We start from the raw sequence: 14,101 nt of genomic DNA, 5'->3' as shown, positions 1-14,101 counted from the left end.
CTGAACAGTACTAAAATCCAACATTCTACAGGAAGCAGGACTCCCTGCCCAAAATTTTATTCTCTCTTCTGTAAAGACACATAACTCGATACCTTTGGGAGGCATTAAAAATTGATTTTAAAAAACTGTGCAGATCTGTTTTGCATTGAAAAATATCTGCTCATTATAGGGACAAATACTTCACATGACAACTTCACATGACAGTTCTACACTGGAGAACCAAAAGTTATTGTCTTTGGGTTGGTTCAGTTTCTCAAACTTGGTACAACCTTGAAAATTTTTGGTATGCCATACCCCACCTGTATTATTACAAACTTATTATGTTTCTATATCAATTCACTTTTTAAAAACCCAAATATCTATTTTAGGCTTGTCCTAAGCTGTAGAGAAATCAACACCTTAATGTGCCAGTAATATTTTGAATACTTGTTAAAATACTTTAACATTTAAATAAGACTGTGTCCACACACTACTTTAAAACACTGAATATGCTACAAGTGATAAGGTGTTCTACCCACTGGAAAATATGTCTGATCCCAATTTTCTAACAAAGTAAACTTTGAGAAATATATATTGGAATTATTCATAAATATTAAAATTCTGAGGTTTTGTTCCCAAGACACCTTAAAATCTCTAATCACTGAAATTTTATAGTGCTTGGTTTGATGTACAAATAAAAGTTTTATTTGCTACACAAATAAAACTTGTAAGAAAATCATCTCCTGTGAATGAATATATCCGGTAGACAGGAGTTCCTTAAAGGCAACCAGGCTCTACACAATCTGTGACAGTGTCCCATGTGATCATTTATCCCATTTTCTTGTCAGAAGGCTTACATACTCATACCATTCTTCTATAATCTAATTTTCAAATATGTGTGTTTTCTCTCTCATAAATACACTGTGCCTACTGCATGTTTTTATAGCCCTTGCCCTTGTGTGCACCTCATGTCTCATACAGCAGGTGCTCAATAAACATTATGGAGAACAACAACAACAACAAAAATCAATACAAACCAAACCTTACCACCACAAAAAAAAAAAACCAAAAAACATATTTATACCAAGCAAATAATGAGACCTTTATTTTTCAATTTTCCTTAAAAATGAAGACTCCACCAAACATTTCTGTCCACTCTGAGAAATGCACAATGATTAGAAAAGTGTATTTTCATAGTAATTTTTCTTTTATGTACTCTAAAACTTCATGCACACACAGACTGAGATAGCTTAAAGAGCAAACCTGAAGAATTTGGAATTTCATAAACTAGTCTTTAATAAACTGTACAGGGTTCATTTTAATTAAAAAAAAGTTTGTTTTTCAAAGACATAGGTATTTAATTATTATTCCCACCCCTCAACACTCCCATGAAAATAAAACTTAAAACAGAAAAGGAGAAAAAAAAAGTCAAATGAAAAGGAAAAAAAAGTTGGTTCACTGCATTTGATTTACTTCTGGACTTTCTTTCTGGTTCTTGAACCTTGAAGAGAAATCAAAGAAATTTAAATCATTAATTTATATAAGCAAAAGAACAAACGTACAAATACTTCTATCTATAGCTATTAATACTTTAAAATCTAATCGACTCTGATGATCAGTTTGTGGATGAAATCTCCACAGAAGGTACAACTCAACATCATAAAAATCTTAGAAAATTATGTTAATTCTTTTAATATGTCAAAAAAGATGCTAGCAAAGTCTATCTGCATTAAGAACTCTTCTACTGGTAAAAACACATCCAATTTACATTGGTACTAAAATAGTTCTCCCCCAAATTTAAAATACTGACCCCAAATGTAAATAAACTACAGCAACAAACACCCACTTCCTAGGGGTAAGTGAGAAGGCAAAGCATGCCAGGGATTTGGGGTTTAAAGTTTCACCTGTGCTCTTTAAGTACCAGACTAGGTTAGAATAAAAACCTTTCCCACTGGGAATCAAGTGGGAATCACACGGCTCCCACCAAGTGGTCTCCTAGACAAGCATCATGTTTGATGCTGTTCAAAGTCTCCAGTGACAATCCCTGGCCCTCCACCCCAGATGAAAGAAACAGGGCTGCTTGAGGCTTGCTGCAGCCAGGCCACACTGCCTAGTGCTGCCATTTCCTTCCCAGGCCTCCTACTTCTCCCTAAACAGAGCAATGGCACCAGAGTGAGGCACAGCCTTGCAATTCCTGATTTATCAGTGAACACTTTGAATAGCAAAGAGATCTACATTTCTTTTCTGAAAAGGACACAACACGTTCTAGTCTGGGACAAAATTTCTACCATGTATATAATAATAGTCTCTTACTATTAAAGATTTTCTTACTGTGGGTTTATTTACTTACTTAACTGGAAGATCAATTTAAAAAGTAACATGTTATTTCTGCAAGTTACAGTTTATTCAATTACCATACATTTCAATTACAGCAAACTTTAAATTTATATAAATTACCCTTTTTCTTGTCACTTAAAATACACAGTGTTTGAATTAAAAACTTGAGATTTTTTTCTTAAGTTTTTGTGATATAGCCTTCTATTAAAATTACACCACAGCAGATTTTTAGGTTTGTATTTCAAGAATTTTTAAATTAATTTTACATCAAAAATTGGAAGTATTCTGGTTGTGAGATTGACAAAATGATGTATCACAAAAATCAAGGTCAATTGATTAATCAATACAAATCAATAAAAAAATTTCCATAAATTTTGAATTTATGGACATATTACAAAGAACAATACAGCTATATCCAAATAGCACTATTCTCATTAATGTCCTAATTTGACATTTTGCTCTTAACTATTACTGCTTACCAGCTTCAGTCTAAAGTTTCTCCCAGCAAAAAAAAATCAAAATGCTATTGCTACCCTGAATTTATTATGTAATTAGTATGAAGCACCTTGGAGACTCTGTTGTATTATTAATTCAACATTTTCCCTAATACTCAATTCTGATTGTTATAGAATAGTCTGTTTTCTTTTCTCTTTAAGTTAAAACATAATTGTTTTCATAATACACTATTAATGATGATAGGTCATAAGATCTGTGTAAAATCTGGTATTTGAAAAATAACATACATTAGTTTAGAATACTCTTCTATAATTGTATAATGAAGACAGTAAAAAAACAAGTGGGAAACTTCTTTGTAGGGTGCCTTTAAAAACATGTATTTCTTGACCAGTCATTCCTTCCCGAAAAAATCTCAGGAATGGATAAAAATCCATGATAATTCAAAAATAACACCAAGAGTAATCTCCATTTTATGAACAGGAGGGACATGGTATACTAGCCATAAATATCATGGTTACATTAACTAATTTTTAGTATAATTCTAAAATATTGGCATGGTTTTGAAATGCCAGAATATGCACTTTTTTTTTAAGGTTTATCATTCTGTAAATGGGGAAAATTACCTGCAGCAAATAACCAAATTTTCTCAATTGGTAAAAATTATGCCTTGCATAAAAATAAAAGGATTAGAGGCCTCTGTTCTTCTTGAAAACCACCCCATCACCCCTCTCTTTTTCTGAGAAAGCCCCCACAATGCCCGTGCAGAAAGCTTTCAGAGTACATTCTCACACAATGGACCCCCAGCTATTCAAAATGAGCTTAGGTGTATCAAGAAAATTATACATGTTTTTAAAATGGTCTAAATAGATATTAAAGGAAAGTTGCTCCCATTTTGCTAGGCACAGCATTCTGAAAGATCACACAGTGAGAAAAATCTCTTACCATATTGTAAACCATAAATTGTGTTTGAAAATAAAATTGCTAATGAAGAAACTGACATTTCTAAAGCTGCTGTTAGAGGTACCTATTCTTGAAACATGATTATGACACAAAATCTTAAAGCCCTAAAACACAAAATTCACTGAATTGTATTATATATTTCTTTAATTTTTTTTTAAAAATCAAACAGACTTACTCCTTCAAGTTACATTAAACTGAGAATACACACACATGCATGTTTATTTATATGAGCCTATAACTTTTTTTTCCCTCTTTTTGCTCAAAAGCAATCACATTTTACCATTCCAAATAATATTTCTCTTAAATGAGTATTTTTAAAGTAAAATACCTTGACTTGCACTTTAGGCGAAAAATGAATTACAATGGGAAAACTTTTTTAAAAATTAAATAAAGCAATTCAGAGTTTATATGAATAAGGGGAAATTTGATCATTTTTTATCATCTTAAGTTATATCAAAAAATCTGAACTGTTCTCCTTAAATTATCTATGAGTCTAGTCTCTTTTCTCATTAATAAAATAAAAATATTAATATATTTTCTTACAGGAAAAACTATCAATGTGAGGACCTTACATTAAAATTTCAGGCACTAAAAACATTTTTCATATTTTACTAGAATTTAAAATCACTTATCTATCAAAACAAATACCTCTGGTGCTCATTAAGCCAAGTTCAGGTAACAATGGCCTGCAGGCGGTTAAGAGAAGCCTGAGTCTTCCCACACACAGCTGTGACTCCGCTTGCAAGCCTAAGTCTTACTGGGCAGCAGCCTTAACTAGAAAAATGCACCCTTCCTAAACCAAAAACACCAGTCTTTAAATGTAAGGGATTTTGAAAAGTAAGCATATTACCCTATCTTTATCAGTGCTCCTTAACTTGGTTCCCACTCACTGTCACAGGGGCTGCTGCTAGCCTCTAGCTGAGACAGGCTTCCATAAGTTGCTCCTTGGGGCGCCTCACTTCCTAACAACAAAATGAACAAGACAGGGGAGGAGGGAGGGAAAACAGCAAATAACAGAAAAAAGGGGGACTACTTCAAAACCTTTAGTCTCCAGAGTAAAGTTATAGACTGCCTCCTCAGATACCTCATGGTTCTCAGTTTATGCAGATAGGCTCTAAGCACAACATATAATAAAGAAAATGTTTAAAAAAAGTCAATCAGGACAAAGATGACTCTCTCTGAAAGTTGAATATTTTGCTTTCCATACACAGACACCAGGGAAACTATCAAAGGGAAAAGTAAAATCCATCACTGCCTTAAGTCAATGGGACATTTATACTATAATGAATTTTTTACCAAAAATAAGCCTTTGCATTAGAAATCAAGAAACAGTCCAGAATCAACAAATAATAAAAAGGTAATGAGATAGGAGAGAAATCTTGAAAAAAAAAGTTTTTCCGGGCAGAACTGACTCTCTTCCTCCCTTACTCAGGCAAACATCTCTCCTGAAACCTGGAGCACACTGACTACACATGTGAGACAAAGTCCACTGAGTCCTGCCCTTGCATATGCTGCTCTGCTAATGTCATTTCTGGAGGTACTCCATTATCAGAAGTGCCTTCAGCCCAGTTTATCAGCCACCTAAGAAATGACTTCAGACCTTGCCTTTCGCCTCAAGGGCTTTGAAAGCTGACAATGTAATGCTTCTTCCTTGCCTCCTAACTTGAGAGAGAATTGGCAGGCTTCATGGGGACTAACCAGGCAACTCAGCAAGAAGTTTGCAAGTGTGCTAAGCCATACTGACTCCTGACCTTCACTTTTCTCTCCAGGTATGTGGATCAGTGGGAGGGAGTGGAAGTTACTGGTCAGAGAGTTAAAAGAGTTCTGGCCTCTACCTCCTGCCCTTTCACAACAGTTCTGCCATTTAATTGCTTGGTGCCAACTCCCAGTCCCAACTTTACGACCAATGTTAAGAATAAATAAGATAATGTGAGCATAGAAGACATTGTGATATGTGCTATGCAAATATAAGATTTATATATTTTGTAATAAAATCAAAATGTTATATAACCCAAATAACGCATCTTTGTGCCTAATATAGAAGGTATGCAAAACTGTTCAACTTACGGGTTTGTGCGGCCTCCTCTGTCTGTATATTTGAGCATTCCATATCTTCAACACTAGATTCGGTGCTTTCCTCTATTTCTTTCTTTCTCTTCTTACATATAAAAATAGAGAGATGCAGTCTGATTAACTAACTAGTAAATATACAAACCTATCATAAATTAGTAATTAGTATTTACATGAATGTATATCAGTGTGGCTGTGTCAAAACATATGGGAAGAATCTTTATAATTTCAGGGTAGTTATTACTTAAGAGAAGGAATGGGAAGTGGAACAAAAGGGGAGTAAGAGAACTTCCGGCTACACAGTCTGGATGATGGGCATATTTGTTCTATCCACCTCAAAGTTTTCATATTTAATATAGTTCACCGTTGAAAGCTATGTTTGACCATCAGGATGATCAAAGAAACTCACTTTCAAAATGAAACGTTTTACAAATTTGCTGTCACCACTCAGGCCAATGATAGTCATGCTTCTCACTTTCAGATGTGGCAGGGGTGGGGGCTGGAAGGGGAAGGGTAGCTACTTGAAAAATGGAAGAATACACACCTTACCTCACATATTGTGTCAGTGGTTACACAACACCAATACTGGTGATAAAATCATACTCATGAATCAATAATGACAAACTTCTAATAAATTCTCTTTTTTAGAGTACTTTTTTAATAAAAGTTTAAATATGAAGGTCCTAACCTTTACTGTGAATGAACAACCTTAAAAGTATGAAGCTTTCCTAAACTTTCAAAAACCACTATTCATCTTCCAGGTTGGGTGTTACCATCCATTCTTCCCAAATATTCATCCAATTTCCTCTTATTACATTCTATCATTAAAACATTTTTAGCTAATCCAGTCCTATGTCAAGTTTTTAAGTTACTTAATATCTCTCTATATAATTAACAAGGGACATTTGTCATGAGTATAAAATGTATTTTTTATAACTTTGTCCCATGTAGTTTCAAATTTAAATGGGTAAAAATCCAAATTTTAATTCAGAGCTTCTGTAGGTTACTTAAAATAAGTTTGTACCATTTAGGAAATTATCTGATATGTCCCAAATTTCAGAGAATCACGATGCACCAGAATGTCCTTACTTATATTTCCTAACAATTAATATGAAGTTAGACTCCATCTCAGAGCTTTCCTTGCTGCGGGCCATTTTGTATATCGCTATAAAACAAGATAATACCTGCTGACAGCACATTGTTCTGTCTCCTAATGGCAACAGTGGGTTCTTTTCCACAGAGAACTACATGAGAAAGCTGAACTCTATTCAAGCTACATCATCTTAAACCCCACAAATGGTCAGAACTGTTATTATCTAGGTATTACAATTAATCCCACTGTTTCAAAACATGCTTAAGGTGGCTGTGGAAAAAGATCAGAACTCAGAGACACCCACCATGTCCCTAAAGAAAATTCTTCACAGATACAAAAACAACAACTTGACTAATCTTAAACTTTAAAAGGCATTCATTTAGCCGATTTGTATATGGAGGTATTGTTTCTCAAAAATAGCTCTAAGAGTGGCTATAACTTCACATAACTGATGAGAGAAGGAGAGAGTGCCTTACATCTTTCTTTTCCAAAGTGTTGCTTCATGATTACCATCTAAACCCTGCTGGGCTGAACAGATTGGTTCGATAATTACATACAATAACTGCAGTGGGCAGGTAACCCTCGGCTGGCACAGGGCAGCTCCCCCGTGAGAACTTCCATATGCAAGCTGCACTGATGGAGTGCATTAGGTGCATCCTGCCTGCCGGTGCACAGGCCTGATTAACGCCAGCCAAGACTCCAAGGTTAGCATGTCAGCAGATTTGTGATGCATTAGGCAGGAATAAACACAGACACTTTTGTTCGTTCAGACCAAAATTAAGGAGGAATATTTCAGTACTATATTGCTTTCCACACAAGAGAGAATGCATTTTCCAGTTTGGGGAGGGCAGATATTTAAATACTCATTATAAAGGGAGCTATCCAATATTTTCTACCCAAGAACCTAGAGCATTCATCTTATTTTCAAGCTTATTTAATAAAAAGGAGCTTTCTTAATCTCCATGCAGGTAAATTACATAGGAATGAAAATCAGACAGTATTCAACTAACAAAAGAAATACCTGTGCTTCAAGACTGGATCTACATTTTGGCCAGGTATCGCCTGCCCAACTTTTCTGATAACATATGTAACTGTGATAGCAAGGACCAATAGTCAAAGACCAACGGAAAAGGCCAAAGTTCTTCAAGTTTAATAGTATTTAAGTATGTTATTCATTTTATAAGGCGATGAGTAAAATTCCAAAAACTTGCTGTAGTCTTTCTTCCGAGTATCTCCAAATGCCTCCTTTCATGATGTGTCACCATGCTTAGGTTTCCAGAATCACTTATAAAATACACTCAGAATAGGGTATTTTGGGAATATCATATCGTTAAAATTAGGTTTATTTCAAAGGGCATTAATATACATATTACACATTACATTCCTGAGTATGCAAATATTCTAGGTTAAAATTTAGTTAATTAGGAGCTTCTCACTTCCCATTTAGAAAAAGGAAGAGAAACCAGCTAAATAAATTTAGACTGATAATGTACTGATGGTCTCAACACTGACTGGAGACCAATAAATCTGTTTCAATGGAAAAAAGAACAAAAATCTTCAAAACCAAACCCCCAGACCAATTCTCTGCTTCCCAAGTCAAGCACCAAAAGATTACCTCCAAATGCTCTTGGTAGTCTCTAGGAAAAGTCTATCAGACCCACAGCAACATCCAAAGGAGACTTGAGTGCCCTGGCAGTGTTATTGGGATTCCCCTCCCCTTATTCCAAAATCATACATATTTATTTTTATAACAGAATTGACAACCTAATATTTATAAATGTTTGGTATTGCACATGTGTTAAAGAACTCTGAATATAAATTATGTGACTGCTCTAATTATTTAATCTTATTTGATTAAGTCCATTTGAAGTCATCATGCAAATATAGACAATTTACAAATTATTACTATATTCCTTAATAAAAACTAAAAATAGGATATTCATTGCCCAAAAGTATCTGAAAACAATGAAAATACAGGATGTATTTTCGATGAAGGGAAAGCAAATCCATGATTTAAAACACAATATTTACAAACTAGAAGATTTAGTTAAAATCCACGGGACAGACAGGAAAAACTGGGGAAAGAAGAAAGCCAGAGGAAATTTGCTCAGAGTTTCTCAGTTGGCGGTGGCAAAAAGACTAGAACTCAGAGCTCCCTATCCTTTCCACAGAGCTATGCTGCCTCCCTATGTGACTTTTTAGTATGGAGCAGCAGTTTCCCATTGTTGTGACTTCGATGCATTTTTTCCAAATAGGTACAGTGCACAGATGTGTGTACTTCTTAATCTTCACACCCCTCTGTAGAATCTTCCTCCTATGTATGGCTCTTCTTGGGAAAGGACTGTTTTGCTCATTTTTCTAATCCTTGCTGAACTTAGCACAGGTTTGATACGTAAATATCCATGGATGTTTACCCACAGAGCAACTAGTCAACTAGTGTTTTAATAAAGAGATGATTTCAATATCTTACCCTGAATCTCACAAAAACTGTTATTATTTGAATGAACATTAAATAATTACAGATATGTTGTAAGAAATGCATGGAAAGATTAAATATAAGATATAAAAAGATGCTAAGCAGGTTAGGAAATAAGTGACTTATAAAGAAGAACATGTGAATTTGAAGAATAATCTAAACATATTTTGCTAGAAAACATTGAAGTGCTTTGCTCTTTTAAATGAGCTCAGTGATGAAGACTGAAATATTAAAAATTTTCTTCCAAAATAGTACTGATCTCCTTCTGAACACAGGCAAAGAGTACAATGTAATCCCACTTACATAAAATTTCATTCTGTGAGTATCGATCCATGTGTAAATGGACCCATACATGGCTTCATAGTCAACCCTTGATTTTGTTTGTTTCATTTGTTGTTTGTTTACATTTAGATTTTTTTCCTGTCAACACTTTTAGTTATCTACTCTGGAGGTGGGAAAAGAAAATGTAACTCAAGTAATGTGCTAACTATTAGCAGTTCTGGGGAAAAGAGTTTAGTACTTGAACTAATAAAGAAAGTTGATATTCTAAACTTTGTTATAAGTTTAGAATATCAACTTTCTTTATTAGTTCACACTATCTCACTCTTTAATACCATGAAGAATTTACTATAATTATCTGAAAATTGTACACCCAAAATTACCACTAATCCATATGAGAGCAGCTAAAAATACAGATGCATTTGTAAAGTCTGTCAGAACAAGTAAATGAGAAGACACGTGGGTGGCTGTCGCACTGCCTGGTCCCTCCATGGATGAAACACTGGTTAGCAGGAGACTGTTTTCACATGCAGTCATAACTTGCCTACCTCTTCTCTTAAGGCCTACTGTATTCCTTTAGTTTGGCCAACTGATAGAGAAAGCTGCTTCAGAGCCTCCGGCACTTGTTCTGGTGTTAAGGAGCACAAAAGCTGAGAAAATACCATGCCTCGATTGCATGACCTATGGAAGAGTGCCAGGCAGCAGAATGTACTCTCATCAAAATTTCATATAACAGCAACCACAACCTAGAAAGATCTTCCAGCAGCACTTCTGAAACCAGTAAATCCAACTTATTGGCAACAATGGCCTTTTCACATCACAAGGACCATGCAACTTCAACATGAGCAAACTTATGGTAGTTTAACAAGCTAAAAGATGTTTCCAGAGATTCAATGAATCAAGCTCTAGAAGACTAATTTGTCAGAATCAACAGGACATCTATTCGTCACACCACTGATGACAAAAACTTTTGAGTGAAATTAAGATGTTTTAAGGACAATTTATGGAGAAAGGCAAATGGGTAGCTAGCATGTCTTCATTACCTTTAGGATTATGCTTAAAACCAAGTACTTTAAAAGAGATGGGGGTAGGGTAGATTTTTAAGTACCTTGAGTTTCTATGACCCCCCCAAAATAATGCTCTATGAATATATATGAATGTATAGTAATATTGCATGACCCAGGGCAAGTCACTTGGCCTCCTCTGAGACTTAGCTTCATCATTCTGAATGGGTGTGTCTCATGTGAAAGTTACAAAGTACACATAACCCTTGCTGAGTTTAAAATAGTGTTTGACACATAACTACCTACATATATTTTAAGAAAGCATAGAGTAATTTAAGTCCTGACAGAACATAGAGTACTACACAAATGCTCAGCAACAACCTAAAGTTTAAAGTGTTGATGTCCTATTACCAGTACCAATTCCTCTGGAGAATACCCAAAATAAGAATTAATAAAAATAAGGTGTTGAAAGCTAAACCAAGGAAGCTAATATTTATATGGAAAAATACTTCAATGAAAACCTAACAGTATATGGTAGTGGGAATTTAAATGATCTCAAGTCATTTGTGAACAAGATTCTTAGAAAACATAGGGTTATGGTAGAATTACTATTTTTAAAGAGACTGACTGATCTTCCTTCAATAAATCCATTTCTCTCAAAAACCTAGTCCTTAAACACACAGGCAGAAGACAGCAGACAGAAAATTTGCCTTGTGTCAACTGCTAGTATCCTTTACCAATCAACAGCTTCAGGAGGAACTCCATTAATTTGACACATGCTTTTAACTTAAGTAAGATGGAGCTACACTCTGGAGTGTTTATTTCACAGTAATCACCTTTTTCTCTTTCATTGCAAAATCAACCTTTACCAATTCATAGTCATTTACTATCTAAAATGATCTACAGCACATATGCTCACCAAGCAAAAGGTAAGCTGAGCTTCATTCATATGTATCTGATACCTACTTCATAAACTGGACATTTAAGAATACACAATCTTAGTTCTAAAGATGGTGTTAAAAGAGATTCAAATAAAAAAATTCCATGTGTTATTTTCTTATCATCAAGAAACCAGAAAGATGAGAAAATTTAAATGTCGGTAAAATAATTATTACCACAGTAATAATGTAGTTAACATTTGCTGCACACCTAGTAAGTGCCTGCTGCGGCTCTAAGCACTTAGTACACCTCTTCTAATCCTCATAACAATCTTAAAGGCAAAACAGAAAATCTCCACACATACACACACAAAAAAATCTTTAAAATCATTCCTCATTAAAGACACAGAAATGTTTAACATTCCCTAAGAACTTGCCTAGTATCAAAGAAACATGGATTCATTTTATATTGAGCATATCTTATAAATGCATTCCCTTCATTACTTCAACAAATAAATCCTCCATCCCGTGAAACATTTAAGGCATTTGTATGATACAAAATTTTTTTCTATAATCTCTTATAGCAAGGTACTTATTATACACAAACATCAAAACAGGGCATGTGTGTATCATTGCTTACACAGAAAAAATGGTCAATGAGGCTGTTAATGAAAACATTAACAGGTTCACAGGCATTCCAAATTGGGCTCTAGAATGCAGTACTAAAACTAGTCAATCAACAAAAAATATGATCAAATAATAGACTGACAAATATCTGGGAAATCAAAGAGTCAAAAAAGATACTAAACTCTAACAGAGAACTAATCTCTATGCCAAGAGTCAATATAAAAAGCTTATAATTGCTATTCTCCAAGAGACTTAGACCATTACAATAGTAAAACAATAAGATGAGGTGCAAAGAAAGTAACAGTTTCCTTAAAATATGACTGGAAGGGAAGTTGGGAACGTAGCTCAGTGGTAGAGCATGCTCCAGGACAGGGGATGGAATTTCAATACCCCAAAGAAAAAAATATATATGACTGAAAACAAGGATAGATGAAATGAGTGAGCTAGAGGAAGCCACAGACCCACCCAGAACAATGTTAAGGACAGAAAAGAAAAATCTGAAGAAGAGTCAGGAGATGCAGAGGAGAGAGCTAGCTTCCACAGTTCCCAAGCTCCTCCAGCAGGAGGTCCTTGGAAGGGAGATAAAAGAAAGCACATACATACATGCCAAGGTCAAGTTTGCAAGAGTTTAAAGATGGGTATTAAGTGTTTAGACACGAAGGGGCCACCAGGTATCAGGAAAGATGAAATACACACTGTTGTGAAATTCAGAATGCCAGGACAGAGAGAAAATGAGAGATTCAGCACTAGAAAAAAAACAGGAATCCAACAAGAAACGGAACCAACAAAACTGGATGCTAGAAGATAACAAAGCAATTTCTTCAAAAATAAGAACTCTATACATGGCCAAATAACTCAAGTACAACAAATACAGACAGGATTTGAAAAGTTACCACTCAAAAGTTCTTTTAAAAAACTTACTTGAGGGCTGGGGTTGTGGCTCAGAGGTAGACTGCTTGCCTACCATGCATTAGGCACTGGGTTTGATCCTCAGCACCACATAAAAGTAAAAAAGATACTGTGTTCACCTATAACTAAATATAAATATTTTTTTAAAAAACTTACTTGAACATATACTCTGAAAACTGATTCCAAGGGAAGGGACAAAACAAGAAAAAAAGTTGGTAACAAAAATATCAGTAAGACTCATCAACTTAATGATACACAGCATACAAAAAAACAAAAACTACAACTAAAATCTCAGACAACTCTAATATGAGAGATAGTTGTGAGGAGTTAAGAGAATTCATTCTCGTGGAAAAAAGACTCAGACTCTAAATGATCACACAAAAGTTAAAATGTTTTAAAAAAGAAATGACTGGGGACATTTGGGGGCATTTCACAGCTTCCTCCCACCTAAAACCTGAAGAAATGTACCCAAAATAACCACTAAATATTTCAGAAATATTTCAGCTACAAGCAGAAGTGGAAGAACTTCACAGCTCAACCTCTGAAGGTGATGACCAAGCAGTTTGCCAGAGCCTTCCAGGAAGCTTCAGGGAACAAAATATGAGTGAACACCATTCTCAAGTTGTCCACCAGTGCCTCTCAATTAGAAGGCAAAAAGTTAGCCAGCTTGGAAAACAAGACTTTGAAAAGACCCTGAAAAAAGGAGATACTCCCTACTCCCACAGACCCACCAAGAGCAAGACCATAGATTCTGCTTTCCTCCCTCACCAGAAAAAAAAAGTCTGGATAAAGAAAGCAAAATAATAGAAATCATTATAGACTAATTATCTTCAACAATAATCAGGGAATCATCAGATAACAAAAAGAAAAAGAAAGAAAACATAAAGAACTAAAGCCATGAGGCGATATGGTAATGTGGGTTACTAAAAATGACCCAAGTTAATGACTCAAAATTTTGCCTCTTAACTAGGAAGAGAATGGAAGCAACTAAGGGTGGGCTGACCAAACAGTTTGGCTATGGCTCACCAGGTTC

General features: G+C 34.9%; 1 protein-coding gene across 2 annotated transcripts in view; it reads right to left on the bottom strand.

The window, feature by feature from the left end:
- Nucleotides 1–1,056: 1,056 nt before the first annotated feature.
- The window catches only part of Vrk1 (VRK serine/threonine kinase 1), a 64,758-nt gene continuing 51,713 nt past the window's right edge, over nt 1,057–14,101 (bottom strand). The window contains exons 12-13 of one of the 2 annotated variants that reach the window (XM_015495423.2): nt 5,800–5,890; nt 1,057–1,480 (exon numbers count right to left, since the gene is read on the bottom strand). In XM_015495423.2, the coding sequence (XP_015350909.1) occupies nt 1,449–1,480; nt 5,800–5,890 (123 nt within the window). In that variant the 3' untranslated portion in view covers nt 1,057–1,448. The remainder of the gene's footprint in view (nt 1,481–5,799; nt 5,891–14,101) is intronic. The other variant, XM_048799306.1, reaches the window with a different exon arrangement.

This window comes from Marmota marmota, unplaced genomic scaffold, assembly GCF_001458135.2.
Source record: "Marmota marmota marmota unplaced genomic scaffold, marMar, whole genome shotgun sequence".
Classification (NCBI taxonomy): domain Eukaryota; kingdom Metazoa; phylum Chordata; class Mammalia; order Rodentia; family Sciuridae; genus Marmota; species Marmota marmota.
Note: the sequence above shows the minus strand (reverse complement) of the source record. Positions and strands in the feature narration are given on the sequence as shown.